The sequence below is a fragment of the Leishmania martiniquensis genome, chromosome 25, assembly GCF_017916325.1.
Source record: "Leishmania martiniquensis isolate LSCM1 chromosome 25, whole genome shotgun sequence".
NCBI classification, from domain to species: Eukaryota; Euglenozoa; class Kinetoplastea; order Trypanosomatida; family Trypanosomatidae; genus Leishmania; species Leishmania martiniquensis.
Genome location: NC_090160.1, coordinates 470001 through 484894, shown reverse-complemented (window position 1 = coordinate 484894; position 14894 = coordinate 470001). Strand labels below are relative to the sequence as shown.

Genomic DNA, 14894 nt, shown 5'->3' with positions numbered 1-14894 from the left:
GCGGTGCAGGGGTCGCCACGGCTTGCCCCTATCGCGGCGGCAGCGCTGGCGCAGCGCGCACGTGAGAGCGCTCTTCGGCAAGAGCGATGCGCCGCCGACCTCCTATATTTTATGAGCGCGGAGGGCCACGCGAGACGACACCACTTCTCCGCAAAGGGTGCGCCACCTCCACCGTCGCCGGCGCATCGGCCAAAGAGCGGCAGCACGCACGATGACTTGCCTGCCGCGATGGGTCTTCTGACGCGTCACGAAGACCACGCCGACGCGAGCACCTTGGCCGCTTCCATTTCCTGGGCAGACCTTGACATGCGTTTAGCCACACGCTCCGCATTGGGCACACCCTTCGCGTCGCCAACATCTTCACGCATGGACGAGTCTCCAGGTGCCTGGCGCACATCGGTAGATGCGCACATCGGTTGTGAGGGCAAACACAGCAGAAGTACGCCAACCTTATTCAAGCTGCAACAGGAGTTGTTTGCGTTGCGCCGCCGCCTGGCGTACTTGCTTGCCAGCGCGAGCACCGACGCACGCGCTTCGACGGGGATTCAGGTGCCGCTGCTCGGTCGCTCTGGCCGCCGTGCCGCCCTAGCGCTGTCACTGGCGCACAGCATTTTCAGGGTGTGCGCCGAAAGCGCGTGTGCGGCAGAGGAAGCGGAGAGCGTGGAGGAGACTGCCACGAGAGTTGCCCAGGGCAATGGCCAATGTCGGTCGGAGTTGGGGCGGTATCGCTCTGAACAATGTGGCGGCGCACGTTTCTCCTCAAGCGCCGCGGAGGAGCAGCCAACTTCCTTCGTGCGTCTTCTACAGCCTGAATGGAAAGGCTACGGGCCTTACATGTACCGAAGTCTAGCGCAGCCTGTCGAGCTCGCACCAGCAGAGGTGTACGCGCTTCTCAAATGGTGCGCGGATCAGGTGCGCGCGTATGCCAGTGCTGTGGCCGCGGCCGCCAACCGAAAGGACCCCGAGCTCCCCAGTGCTGTCTGCAATTCTGGTGCGACGATCGCATCAGCGCCGCATTGTGCCGAAGCGCGCAGCCTCTCCGCTGCGGCGGTGTCTAGCAGCGGAGAACGAAATGGAGGCGGAGGGGAGGAGAAAGGGATGGGGTGCGAGAGAAGGACACTATGCAAGGCCGCCAGCAGCAGATTGCCGCGCGGAGCGGCCTCCGCCACGCGTGGGCCGTCGACGCTTTCGATGGCGAGGTGCCTTTCTCGGGACTGCTTCCGTAGTGCCGAGGCAGATAACAACCGCACTTTGCCTCTGTCTTTCCGTTCTCTTGATGCCGAGCTGGTGGAGGAGGCGGTGTCGAATGCGGCGGCACTGATGGGTCTCACTGCCACGCTTGCGCGCATGGCAGCCGAGTCGGCGTTACCCACGGCAGATGAGTTTTCAGGCTGCCTTCCGAAGGAGACTGCACAGCAGGGGCAACTGCCAAGAGCCGCGAAGGTTGATGACGCAGGCAGATGCTGTGAGAAGAACCCTGCCGAAGGTGGCGAGGTGCTGCTGGGCCGTGTTGTGGGCGACGTGGTTTTGGCCGTCTGCGGCGCGCTGCACACAGTGCACGATGCGGGGCTATTGGGGGCGTACGTGGCAGGCCACGCGGGCGGCCTCGACAGTGGCCCTGGCCACGATACGAGCTCAGACCCCGAGGAGGGATCGCTGGTTCGGACAGCGATTCTATGCGAGCAGACGCGGCGGTTCCGTAGCCTTCACCGCCGCCTGTCCTTCTCGCCGTCTGTTCTCCAGTCGGTGCTCTGTTGCGAGCGCGAGTCCTGGTCACTGGCGCTGCGGCTGGTGGAGCGCATGGCAGCGTGGAACGCCATCCTCAGCGAGACGCTTGGGACAGCTCCTCATGCTGTGACCGCTTCGTCGGTGCCCTCGCAGCCCGATGCTCCTCCTTCTCCAGTGGCGGCAGACGGCGGCGACACAGACTCATTGGGTGTGGCCTCTGCGGCACCAGCGGCAGCACTGCTCAGCTTGAACACCGACACGGTCCACATGCTTCTCTACGTCTTGGCGCAGCACGGGCGTCTGGCGGAGGTGCTGCGGCTGATCGAGGCTGTCTGTGGCGTGCGTGCTTTCCGCGCCCTGCTCGGTTGCTTGGCCGCGGACGACCGCGATGCTACTGCTGATGCTGCTCTCGTGTTGATTGCGCAGTTGGCCGTCGCCAACGCCGACCCCACCGCCGCGGTGGCACTGCTTCGGCAGGCTTCTTCGCCGGCTGTAGACGCGAGTCCATGTGCCGCTGATTCTGCCGCTTCCGCAGTCTTTGGGGATCGTGACCCGAAGGCACCACTGAGCGCTGTCTTACCGGATCGAACGCGCTGCGTTGAGCGCGTCGTGCGCGCTGGATTGGTGCCGCAGCGCGTGCTGAGCATAACGGAGTACGCTGTGCTGCTGCGGCGCGTGATGGGCAACCACATCCGCGGTGAAGCCGCTCACGGCGCTGCTGCTGGCACGCCGACGCACAGCAGCGGCCTTGGCATCGGTGTGGGGTGGTGGCTATCCCCCTCCCAGGTCTGGCGCTTCAGCGCCGGTTTGCCGCATCACGCGCGCACTGCGCTGTGCCTTACAGGCTTTCAAGTAAACATGCATCACGGGCTGACAGATATGCTGAGCCTGGAGGACCTGTACGTGGTGCTCACCATCTCGCGTCAGCTGGTGCGCCGGCACGACGCCGAACTGCGTCGGTTGCGAGCCAGGCAGGTAAAACCAGCTGACGACGACGACGGCGACGCAGGCAGCGACTTTTCAAAGCACCCGCACAGGCAGTGGGCGACATGGGGTGTTGTCTCTGAAGGCCCTCGGTCAACTCCGCTGAGGCTGCCGGGGCCTTCGCGTGAGCCACCGCCGCTTACCTTTACCGGCTTCAGCACTGACACGTGCGAGACCAACAGCAACTGCCCAAACGTCGAGCCAGACGCACCGTACAAGGCGCTGCTGCAGTGCACACCAGAGCTGCTCCTGCGCTTGCTACCGGCTAGGCGGCGCGCAGCGGGCCCTGCTAGCACGTATCACATTCAGCAACTCTGCGTCACCTCCTACGCTGCTCTTCGCCGTGCGATGCCGACAGCCTCCTCTGCGGGCACTGAGAGCGAGACTACTGCGCCGCACACCACAGCGACAGCACGACTGCCGCGTTGCGCGGCGGCGCTCGATCGCAGCACCGCGTCGAGGGCGGTTGCCGCAAGTGCCGTGCTCTTGTCCCTGATATCGCAGGAAATGCTCTCCTTGCTGCGCGCCGCTCGCTACACGCGCAAAATTGCACTCTTCTGGGACTCCGCGCTCAGCGCGCTGGCCGTGCAGCAGGTGCAGGGGCATGTCCTTGGCGGCTACGCTGTTCAAGCTGCCCACAGAGGCGGCGGACTCTCGGAGAGCAGGGTGCTCACTTCCTCAGCCATCAGAGGAAGTGGAGGCCGAATACAGGCGACAGATTACGTGCGGGAGGAGGTGGCGAATGCACTCGCCCTCCAGGCAGAGGCTGCTGTGGGGGAGAGCCTCCTCGCCACCCGCCGCCTCGTCGCGCCGCTGCCCGCATTGGCACCCTACCTCTCCGCGTACACCGTCGCCGCGCTCGTGCAGCGGCCATTCCGTCGCGCCTTTACTTGGCAGCAATGTGCAGCGCTATTGCCGTACACGCCGTTAGGCTCTCGAAGCCAATTGTGGCTCCTGCAGCGCGTCGCGCGGGACAGCGAGGGACGACGCGTTGCCTTCCCAGGCGCCGCCGATGTACCGGGGGTCGACCTGCCCGCCGCGCCCGGGCCGCGCACGCCCTGGACCCTTTCCGCCTTATCCATAGCAGCACTGGAGACAGCAGCGAGAATGGTCACCATTCGCGCCTCACCACGGAGTTATCAGCAGCGCCAAGGCAGTCAGGCAGGCGCGAGCCTGGGCGCAACTCCGGGTGAAGCCAAGGGGCCTTTTATGCGCCGTCTCGCGGTCCCTTGGCTAAGGGAAGAGGCTGCAGCGCCGGCGTTAGCTGACACTGTGGCAGAAGCAGAATGCTCTCTTCTCGCGCTTCTCCTCGAGGGCAACTGGGCCCGCGCCTTGCAGGCGCTTGCAGGGGCGCCTTCTCGCGTTCAGGTCGGCGGTGCATCGCATGTCGTGCGTCTCCTCGTGGAGGCGGATGTGTGGCGCGACTTGGACGATGCGCAGCGGCAACCGCTCGCTCGGCTGGCCATGCAGAGCACTGCGCACTACCGCGGTGGCGCCTCTGGCCTTCTGGAAGATATTCTAAAGACGGCGCTTGAGCAAGGACTGTGGCACTCAGGCCTGTCCTTCTACCAGAGCGTCGCGGTGGAGCAGCCGGAGCTGGTGCGGAAGTGTCGGCATGCCCAGCGCTACGCTGCGCAGTTGTGTCGCGGCCTGCTAGAGCGGACGTCGATGACCAAGACAGTTGCCCACATGACGAAGGCGGCGCGGCACGGGCAGTGGGCTGAGGCAGCCGCGTGTTTCCTGCGTTACGCAACCCAGAGGCACAGCGAGCCCGGGGCCGCCGACAGATCGCCGATACCGGTGCTCTCCTCGAGCGGCTCACTTACAGCTGCCGAGTCCGGCAATGCTGCCACTCCCAACACCGCTCCCGCTGGTGCTGCCGGTGAGAGGACGGCGGCGCCACGCACGGCCAGCACGACTGCAGTGCTCCCCACCACCACCGAGGAGCTCGAGTCGCTCGCCGCGCTGCTCACCTCAGCCGAGCCGAGGGTACCACTTCTACCGACCGCGGCCCGCGCAGCCGCGTCGTCGCCGCCGTTCGCGCTGCCCTCCAACGGTAATAGTGCTTGGATACCAGCCGATCTAGCTCACGTGGCGCAGACGGCGCGATACGCCATGCTGCGCACCCCAGCACTGTGGACGCACGCCCTTCGATGGCTTCCCACGACGGCATTGCCACTGCCGTTTCATCACGAGCAGATGTGGCGTGATGTGTGCGCAGACAACACGGCGAAGCTGTGGGCGCTGCTGCCTCCGCCGTCGAAACGTGGGACGATCGCTGATGAGGAGAGCAGATCAGCACAGCTGGTTGCGGCAGCGCAGTCCAAAGAGAGCACCGTGGCGCTGGTAGCTTCCACCACGGAGGCGGCACTGTCACTCGTTGAGGCCGCGCGCCGAGCCCATCGCCCGCGGCACACGAACGAAGCTGCACAGGAGCAGCAGATTGCCGTGGCGGATGCGCTGCGGGTGCTGCAGCAGGCCGGCGCTTGGGAGCAGGCCACGCTACTCTACGACAAGGCTGTCGAGTCGCAGTGCATGCCCTACGCTTCCTCGTCGACAGTCCTCGCCACAGCTCTTCAGGGTGGTGCTCCATGGCAGGTGACGCTCATGTACTTCTTCCGCATGTCACAGCGGCAGCGCCCCGACGTAAACGCGACGACGGTAGCATTGCAGGCTTGCGTGAAGGGTGGACAGTGGGAGGCGGCGTTTCGTGTGCTGCGACAGAGTGTGCTGACGCAGGCGTCCCCAGCTCCTCGACTGGTGATGCTGGCTGTGAGCGTAGCGCTGGAGTGCGGTGCCTGGAGTCACGCCTTGGCTACTGCTCACCAATACCGGCGCACCCGCAGCTCCCAGCTTGCGCACGTGGTGCTGCTTACGTACGTGCGTACTCAGCACTGGGACGACGCCACGGAGTATTTTTACGACTGTATTCGCCGTGGGCTGCGCCCCCTTGACGCGTCATTGGAGCTGGCCATCATCGCCAGCGAGGCCGCCAGTAGCGAGTACCGAAAGACGGCGCTCATGGTCGGGGCGATCGCGTCCGCGCTGGAGGATCTCTACCGCATGAGCGGTGTCGTGTTGGAGCACATCATCTTCGTACACCGACGCGCGCAAGGCTGTGCTATGCAGCGTAAAGGGGCGCCAGACGCGTTGTGCGGGATGCCGGAGTTGGTTCTCGCTGGCGCAGCAGGCATCCGCGATGGCGGCGAATATATTCTTCCACAGCCCGGCATACGGCTGCTCGAGGGAGGGAGCTGAGGGCGGTGATGGTGAGCCCCTCTAGACACGGCGTCCTCTGCCTCCTCCATTGCCCTCTCCCTCCTTCCTTCTTAGCGAACCTGCAGGGCGGCGATGGGCGCTAGAGTGCGAAGGGAGCAGTGGAAGCGATGAGATCCTTGCCGTTGGTGCTGCGATTTGCCATCACACGCGCATACGTGAGTGCACAGACACCTCCACGTCTATCGTCATGTGTGTGCGCTTACGCATCGGCTTTGGCTCACGGGGGAGGGGAGGGTGGCGCATACGTGTGCGCCTTCTCGCTGCCGAAATATTTCGTCTGCCCTTGTGCACGCAGCTTGTACCCTTATGTGAGCTGCGCTTGTCCCGACGCTCCAAGCGCTCTCTAGACACTATCGGTGCACAGAAGCGCACCCCCACCCCTCGTTGGAGCGACTCTCTGCCATGCGCGCGAGTCTCCTCTGCACGCATGAGCGTTGCTTGACTTTCTACTCGTGCGCACGGGACACATGGGGCGGTAGTGACCCAATACATGGCGAAGTGCGAGACAACACGAGACAGCAAGGAGGACACATCAGCAGCTATCCTGAGCGATGCGCCGCGTTTCAAAGACAAAGCACGACTGGCATCAGGTGGCTGGTGCCGAGGGTAACACATGCTGCGGGCTCTGACAAGATTGATGGAAAGGCTTTCTCTGGGCGTGAGGCCCGTGCGCGTGCCTGCCGCCCCGTGCCGTTGGCGTGACGCCCCCCCTCTCCCTCCTCTCTACCTCTCCTTTCTCTCTCTCGTTGGCATCTCACACACCTCTACCCACTTCATGCGCACATGGAAGAGGCGACAGAGCGGTGGAAGCGAAGTCCCCATCACGCTGGACACCGTAACGAAGCAGCGACTCCGGCAGCCGACCCGCTCGCCTGTCGTGTTTCCGTCCTTATCTCACTCTCACCCTCCACCCCACCCCTCGCAGAAGATGAGGACCTTTGTGTTCATCAGCAACATTCCGGACTTCCTGCTGGAGCCCATCATCAAAGGCGATAGGGCCAGCAGCGACTCTGCAAGCAGAAAGCTCTCCGCGGCAGCCTCGAACTTCGACCTTCGCTATGAACGCCTGCGCCGCCTGCTTGTGGAGCACTCCTCTGGGGTGATGCTCGTCATGCACCTCGAATCGAAGGGGTACGCGCTGGCCTTGTACGCCTCCGAGGGCGAGGCGCTCGCGGCGTGCAGGGCGGAGATTATCCCAGAGCAGCCGGGGCGCGAGTACCCGCCGCTGCGCCTGCGCATCATCGAGGAGGAGAAGCCACGCCCACCGGAGCCTGTCTACAATCCGTGCCTCCTGGTTGAGGGCGAGAAGGTGCGGAAGGAAGAGCTGGCTGACACTCGCGGCCTCGAGCTTGTATATCGCGGCTGCGCGGTGGCCAAGTGGTGCGCACGAACGCTGGCGGGCGAGGACTGCTTCTTTGGTGTTTCGTGCTTGAAGCTGCACAAGGCCGCTGTGCAGAGGACCGTGCGCAAGCGGCCACGCATCGAGGATGATGACGCCGGCGCTCATCTGTCCCACGAGCAGCAGGCGACTGTCAGACATCTACTCGCTTCTGTGGAGGCCGCGAGGGCAGCCCTAACGCCGGCTTCCATGACAATGAAGCACTGCGCGTCCGTGCCGGTATCGACGGAGGAGATGGAGGCGCTGAGTCAGCTCTCGCCTGAGTCGCTCGAAGCCGATCCTACCTACCAGGCAGTTCTTCGGCGCATAGACAGTGCCCTTCATTCGCAGCGGGCTGCTATGGATGCTGGCGAGCCGACCGCGTTCTTTCCTCGACTGAGCTGCCCTGGGGGTGCGCCGTGGGACTGGAGCATCGAGTCCGAAGACGGCCGGCGGCTTCTCCGTCAGCGGTGCCCGCTGCCGGCAAACGGCGCACCGACACCGCTGGAGCGCGATTTGTACATGCAACGCCTGTGGTACCACATGAATCAGCTGAACAGGTGCCACAGCGCGCGTGACGTGCTACGGATGTTGTGCGGCAGTCGCCGCGTGCGGGAGGCGCTGCGTCAGCGGCGCGAGGCGATCTGCGATGGCTCAGTGTCGTCGCTGTCAGGCACTCGCGCCGACGGAGAGGCCCATGCAAGCGCGTCATCACATCTGTCATCCTCATCGCCCGCCTTGAGAGCTGCGGGGATGAACATATGTCTGCTGCCCTGGATGTATCTCCCCACTGTCGGCTGTGAGGTGACGGCTTTTCTTGAGCGCGGCGGGCGCCGGGTCCGCGGAGTTGTGCAGCGGTACGGCCAGGTGCGTCTCATGACCTCGGCCACGCTCTTGGCTACGGCGTCTGCGGTGGTGGGAGACGGTGCCGACATGGATGCGCTACTCGCTCGGTACGCTGTCCTCGAGTCAGGAACCGATGCATCCGCCGAGGAGGACCTCGCCAGGGAGCTGCGCGTACTGCAGCGCTGCTTTGCCAACGCCGTGAGCGACGTTGCACTTCACGTGCAAACGCATTTCAAGAGCCTCGGCGGCGACGGGGCAGCGTGGTGCGTGCATCTGGCCGTCGCTCTGGCGCCGGGCGCGTCTCCGACAACAGGGCCGCTGCCCTCTGTCGCGCTGCTTTCGGCCAGTCCGTATCAGCGCGCCCTCGAGGAGTGCACTCTGTACTCGTCGTTGTCGCCGCCGAGCAGAGGGGATGATGCGACCGCCTTGGCGACGGGGAGGCCCGCGAAGGTGGACGTGACGTGGAACACGCAGCGGCACCCGTACATGGCGCTCTTCAGCCGCGATGTCTTGCAGAAGTTGTGCGTTGACACTGTAAGGGAAGCGTGAGTATTGTAAGCGCTAAACGAGCTGCGGTGCACAAGCGCAGAAGGCGAGCGCGACATGGTGCCGCCGAGCAGAGAGCCGTGCGCCTGTTTGCGTACCTGCGAGCAGTCCTCCCCACTCTTCCCATGGCGATGCTTCCCCGCTCGCCCTTGTCACCGCCTCCTCCTTTCGTTTACTCCGGTCCCCGACCCCCAATCACGCATGCGCCAGCGACTTCTCTCTACCTCACTGACGTAAAGCGGCCTCGAACCTCTCCGTCCACACACCTCGCCAAGACGCAGACGCATACGTGCTCACAGGCTCTTGCTATGCGGTGGCCTCGGCGGTTATTCCTCCGTTCTCATCGTCACGCTGTGGCCCGCATGCCGTGTGTAAATCGGCCACCTCCACCGCCCCCTTTCTTCATTCATCTCGCACCCTTTTTGCTCTCTTGCAAGTCGATTTCTGTGCACTAGTCCACCGCTAAAAGCCCTCCTCCCCATCGCTGCTGCACGCTCTCCCTCCCCCCTCACACACGCACACACGCATTCACAGCAGTGGCACTGGTGCGGATCTGTGCAAGTCACCTATGCCTTCAAAGAAGACGAAGCGCACAGCGGCGCCCGCAGTTGCGTCGCCAGCGGTTGCGCGAACTCCCAACAAACGTGCCACCACCTCGCCAAGGCTGCCGACGGCCGCGCTCCAAGAGTCGCCATCGACTACGATACCAATACAGCAGAGTCCCGTGGCTGGCAACGCAGGTCTTGGGCCTTCTTCGTCTACTCCGCAGCGGCGACGGCAGCGAGAGCCGCGGCCGCAGTTACGCACCCCTGAAGGGGGTTGCAACCAGAGCGCCGTCGAGCAGGCTTGCGAGAGCTCGTGCGCTGCATCACCTCAGGCAAGTCCATCAGCGCTCGCTAACACCCGCTCACAGTCTCTCAGCATGACCCCTGAACGAGTCTCCCCGCCCTCCCCAACCCAACGGCGCTCGGGCGAGGCGACTGCAAAAGCGAAGGTGAAAGGCAATGCGGCGACTGCGGCGACTTGTGCATCTCCGGTGCACCCGCCTCCGCCTCCACCATCGCCCATGTCGCATGAGAGGTCGACGCCCTCACAGCTACTGCAGTCGGGAAGACCCGCCAAGAAAGGCGCTGCCGTCGCACAGAGCCGCGGCACCTCCGCGGGCGCCACGCCGGCGTCTACGGGAAAGGCCGCAGCGACGACGTCGACTGTCGCCACGGACCGCACCAACGTTAGCGCTGCGCCTGCTAGGGTGGCCAAGCCCTCGAAGTCTGCACGAAGCGGCAGCGCGCATCACAGCTGTGCCCGCGCGTCCCTGTTAGCATCCACCTCGGCTACCCCCTCCCCAGATACGCACTTCGTTGAGCGCTTCATTCGAACGTCAAAGGTAATCGCGCCGGACGTGAGCGGCATCCGCTGCCTCGCGGTGCATCCGTCTGAGCAGGAGCTCATCGTCGCCCGTGAGAATGGCTCGCTTGTGCGCTACGACGTAACGTTTTTTCAGGGCATCCCGCAGTTTGTGCGGCGCCGTCACACGGGCGGCCAAACCCACCGCACCATTTCGGGGCTGGAGTACGTGGCCGTCCCAACGCCACTGTCGTCGCTGTCCTCTGCATCGAAGCCTGGCGCAGCGCCGGCGCTCCGATACGTCCTCCTTGCATCTATGATGTCCGGTCAGATCGTCGTCTATGACGCGGAGCTGCTAACTCCCCTTGCGCTGCACCATCGCAGCGGTGGCTCTATTTGGTCTTTGCACGCGGTTAGTGCTGCGTGCATCTACGCCGCCATGGCTGACGGAAGTTGGCAGCAGCTGCGGCTCACTTGTAAGCGAAACGGCGCCGCACCGCAGCTGGAGCTGGTGCGCGTCGTGCCTGGAATCAGCGGCGCCGACCGCGCCTTGACGGTGACTACGTCTCTGTCGCTGCGCATGGCCGTCGGCTCCGACGACGCTGGCAATGTTCACGCGTGGCGCCTACCCGTCGGCGTGTCGTCGCAGGTGTCGTCTGCTGGTACTGGTGTCACAGAGGAGGAGGAGGCTGCCCTTCCCAGCCGTGCACGCGGCTTGACTGAACACGAGCCTATGTGGACGACAAGGCTCGCGAAGGGTATCGCGCTCAGCTGCACCATTGTCAGCGGGACGCAGCGTCCTTGTGTGGTTGCCGGGACGTCGATGGGTGACGTTGCGATGCTCGATGCCGCTCACGGACATGTGTTTCAAACCTTCTCACAGCACAAGGGACCGGTGTCGACGCTGGCGGTTCAGGGCAATGCTGTTGTCTACGCGTCCGGCTGGCATGAGAGTCTTCGGAGCTACCGCTGCAGCGAACAGGGGGATTGGTACCCGGCTGAGGTGAAGCGGCGCACACACTATCACGAAGCGAGCCATCTGGTACTGCTACCGCATCGCCAACTAATTCTGTCTGCCTCGCGTGACGGCACCATCATGTACGCGCCGACGGCGAAGCTGTTCACTTCGCCGGCGATGTATGTAGTGGTCACGTCACAGCAGTTTGCCTACGCGGCCGATCGTGAGCTCCTCCTGCAGTCACGCTTCGACACCATCGAGGCTTTTCACATGGACAGCGCTGCCCGTCATTGGGTGCCATTCTTCGGCCACCGTCTGGATGGGCGGTTTCATCTCACCGGCCTGTGGTGCGACCGCCAGCTGCACCACATCGTCTTCAGCACAGACGAGCGTATTGCGCTGTTGAAGGTGGTGTGGCGCGCCCATGCGGCGATGTCTGTTTCGAGGATCGAGGTGGTGCTGGAGCTTCCGGCGCGCAGCGGTGTGGTCGACGTCTGCTGGTCGGGTCCCGCCGCTGCGGCAGCGGCGACAGAGGAGGCTGGCGCGGGCGCGGGCGCAGAGATGACCGCTGACGCATCTGTCTCGTCACCGACGCTGCAGCGACTCTACATTCTGTATGACGACAGCGTGACGTGCGTCACTCTCGCTGATGGGTACCCCGTGGTACACACCCCTGTGCAGGTGCGCGGAAGGTTGCTCCCTGACGACTCGCTGCGCCCCTACCGAATGCTGTGCCGCCCAACCGCTGCACTTCTTGCGAGGAGGTGCAGTGGCGGCTCGGTGTCTGACGCGGTAGATGGCGAAGAGCTTGTCATCTTCGGCCACCGTGGCAGCTGCCGCATGCGTCTCATGGCCGATGGCACCCCCGATCCGGACTCCCTGGTCGCCGACCTGGATGATGTGTATGAGCTGGCACAGGAGTTGCCGCTACTGCAAGACGTGCCGAGCAAGAAAATCAAGGGCGACAATCACGGTGGCGCGGAGCTGGCGCTGAAAAGGGCAAAGGTGGAGGTGCCAGCCTCCTCAGCGCCGGCGCTGGCCACCTCATGCACGGACTTGATCGGCCTGTCCACAGCGCAGAAGCGGTACCTTGTGGGCCCGGCACTGCACTCGTCCTCGGTGACCACTGCGCCACTAGCCGCGACGCTGCCGCATGATGTGCGATGGATTGCCCGCATCTCAGCCTCTTCGTCGAGGAGCAGCACCTCAAACACTTCCGCCGCCGCCTCCTTCAAGTACCTTGGCTACTTCAGCCGTGGTCTTCTTGTCGCTACAGGTGACAGCTGGCACATGGTGCACCGGATGTGCGTGGAGGCTGCCTTTGTTATCAAGAAGGGCTCAGAGGTGCTGGTGCTGGAGCGCAACCTCGACAAGACGCTCGAGGCGCTTCCTCTCTGCTGGAAGGTGCGCCGCTTCGGCAATTAAAGGTGCGCACCGCCATGGTACGCAGGCTGGCAAGTGCGGACCTCTCATGCGTGTGGAGAGCGTGCATGGGAGCTGGCAAGTAGCCCACAGAGCGGCCTGAGTGGCGACTATCTTAACGTGCGCATGTGTGGAGATGTCCGCGGGGTGTGAGCGAAGCCCGGGACGGCGGTGAGGAGAGGCGGCGGGGATGGAGACGGGGGTGATGGTCAGAGAGAGGGCCAATCGTCACGGTGAGCGGCGACTCCGCATGAAAAGCTGGACTCTCGGGAAGAGGGATTCAGTAGAAGAGACTGTCTGTGCGTGCGTGCTTGTGAGGTGGCGCTGGTGGTGAATAGAGGAAGGCGGGCCGCAAACGCTGCCGCACTCTCAACGGGCGCCTTCCTCTATTCACCACCAGCGCCACCTCACAAGCACGCACGCCAGCACTCCTCCCTCTCCCTCGTGTGCGCGCGCCTCGCACCGCATTTCCACGTAGCCATAACTTTACTCATTGTCGCCGTCGGTCACCACCGCTCACTTTCGCAGCGGGTAAGACGGCTGAATGCGCGTAAGATAAGCAAAAAAAAGCTATGACCGAAAGGTGGAGCGGACTTCGCCGCACACACACACACACACACAAAGTGATGCCGCCGCTCGTGCGGACGGGTCTCGCTCTCCCCTCCGCTTCTCGATCGACAAGCAGCAACCGAGAAGCGCTGGGCCTTTTTTTTGATGTGCTGGGCATGCGCAGGCAGTCTGCATGCGTGTGTGTGTGGGCGGGGAGTGGGAGGCGGTCGCTCGCGCGGTAGATGCCTGTGTGCTCCTTCCCCTCTTTGTCACGCTCTCACCTCTCCTCCGCACCTCTTCCAGGGCGTGCAGAGATATGCACACGCCTAGTGGAAGGCATGCATACGGCCAAGCTTCCCGACGCCCTACATCGTCCACAATCCCCTTTCCCTCTCCCGCTCCTCTCTACCACATCTATGTGCTCGCGATTCTGCCGTACGCCCTGCCTGCTTCCCATTCGCCTTGCTTTCGTTTCACCACCTCCACACCTTCGCTGCATCCACTCGAATTTTCTTCGATGAACACCCACCCACACACACTTACACTTACATGCTTTTCAGGGGCGCTGCATCGGCAATGTCATCCAGGATGCCTTACCCAACTTCTTACCCCGCTGGTGTTTTTGTAGTCCGAAGTAAGCAGCAGCTCGCGCCTCTCGTCGCACGGCTGCGCGTGGCCCGGCGACTGAAGACGGGGCGTAATGTGACGGTGTTCGACGGCGAGCACTTTGCCGTGGCGATGGATTCGCTGGAGAGCAGGCAGCAGGCGAGCGCGCCTGAGGCGGATGGGAGCGACACAGCCAGCAGAAGCGAAAATCGGTGGAGCAGCGCTGATGCGGACACAGCGTTCGGCCTGAGGGAGACGCCGGTGCACCTTTATGAGACGACCGAGGCGGAGGCAGCGGAGCTGGAGATGGTCGCCCGAGGAGGGAAGAGGAGGAGGTGTTCGGCCAGCGACGGCATCGCCGCACCTCTGCTCACAAGCCTCTCCACGTCCAAGGCGCACGCAACTGGCACGCGTGCGGCTGATTCGGCAGCAGCATGTGAGCGGTGCACACTCATCACAGCGCACGACTCCGTCGCAGGTGACGAGCTCCTTGCGCTGCTGCGCGTCCCCCGTGCCGAGCGTGCGGGCTCACGGTGGCCACCGTACATGGCAGCACACGTTGTCAGCGTCTTTTCGGCGGTGGAGCTTCGCACACTTCTCTCGCCGAACGAGCCGGTTGACGGTCCCGGAACGGCGACGGACTGCGCTCGCGGACGCGAGCTGATGGGATCCTCTGCAGCAGTGGCTTACATCCAGGGCGTCCGGCGCTTCCACCGCGTGTGTTGCCCAGCTTTGGGGGAGATACCATGCGCACTCGCAGCGATGCGGCGCACGGCATTGCTGCAGCGCCACCACCACCACCACCCCACCCCGTGTGATGAAGGCGTGGCTGGCAGTACGTGCGCATCGCCATCACCACCAGAAGGTGCGGCCCCGCTATCGGCTACTCCCCTCCAGCGCAGCGGAGCTGCTCCGGCGGGACGCTCTCAAAGCACCGACTCCGTCTCCGCTCCGCTCTTCACCTTCTCCGAGTTGTTCGGCGGCATCGGGATGTTCCGCAGTGGGCTCGAGCATGTTGGCGGTCACGCAGCTTTCGCTGTGGAGTCTGCTCCACCTGCGCAGATCGTGTACGCACTGAACCACCGCTGCTTGCACGACTGCCAAGAAGCGCTGCAGCTGCCAAACGAGAAGCGAACATATCGTACGGAGGGCACCGCGGACTCCCTCACTCACGGAAGTCGCGACCGCAGCGTGACTGGGGTGACGGGTGCTGCCTCCGCAGGGGCCGAGCACCACGCGGCGGCCGTGGGT

General features: G+C 64.0%; 4 protein-coding genes across 4 annotated transcripts in view; all 4 read left to right on the top strand.

Moving 5' to 3' along the window:
- Positions 1–306: 306 nt before the first annotated feature.
- Positions 307–5970, top strand: LSCM1_05327 (uncharacterized protein; the record flags this gene model as incomplete). The annotated part of the gene is made up of 1 exon (XM_067322798.1): positions 307–5970. The coding sequence occupies one exon, from the start codon at positions 307–309 to the stop codon at positions 5968–5970; it is 5664 nt and encodes a 1887-aa protein (XP_067178163.1).
- A 949-nt stretch (positions 5971–6919) lies between these two features.
- Positions 6920–8764, top strand: LSCM1_05326 (uncharacterized protein; the record flags this gene model as incomplete). The annotated part of the gene is made up of 1 exon (XM_067322797.1): positions 6920–8764. The coding sequence occupies one exon, from the start codon at positions 6920–6922 to the stop codon at positions 8762–8764; it is 1845 nt and encodes a 614-aa protein (XP_067178162.1).
- A 565-nt stretch (positions 8765–9329) lies between these two features.
- LSCM1_05325 (uncharacterized protein) lies at positions 9330–12491 on the top strand (the record flags this gene model as incomplete). The annotated part of the gene is made up of 1 exon (XM_067322796.1): positions 9330–12491. One exon carries the CDS (start codon positions 9330–9332, stop codon positions 12489–12491), a length of 3162 nt encoding a protein of 1053 aa, XP_067178161.1.
- Positions 12492–13586: 1095 nt separating this feature from the next.
- Positions 13587–14894, top strand: part of LSCM1_05324 (uncharacterized protein) — a gene marked incomplete at both ends in the record, with an annotated part of 2550 nt that continues 1242 nt past the window's right edge. The window contains one exon of the mRNA XM_067322795.1: positions 13587–14894. This exon is cut by the window's right edge and continues 1242 nt beyond it. Within this exon, the coding sequence (XP_067178160.1) occupies positions 13587–14894 (1308 nt within the window).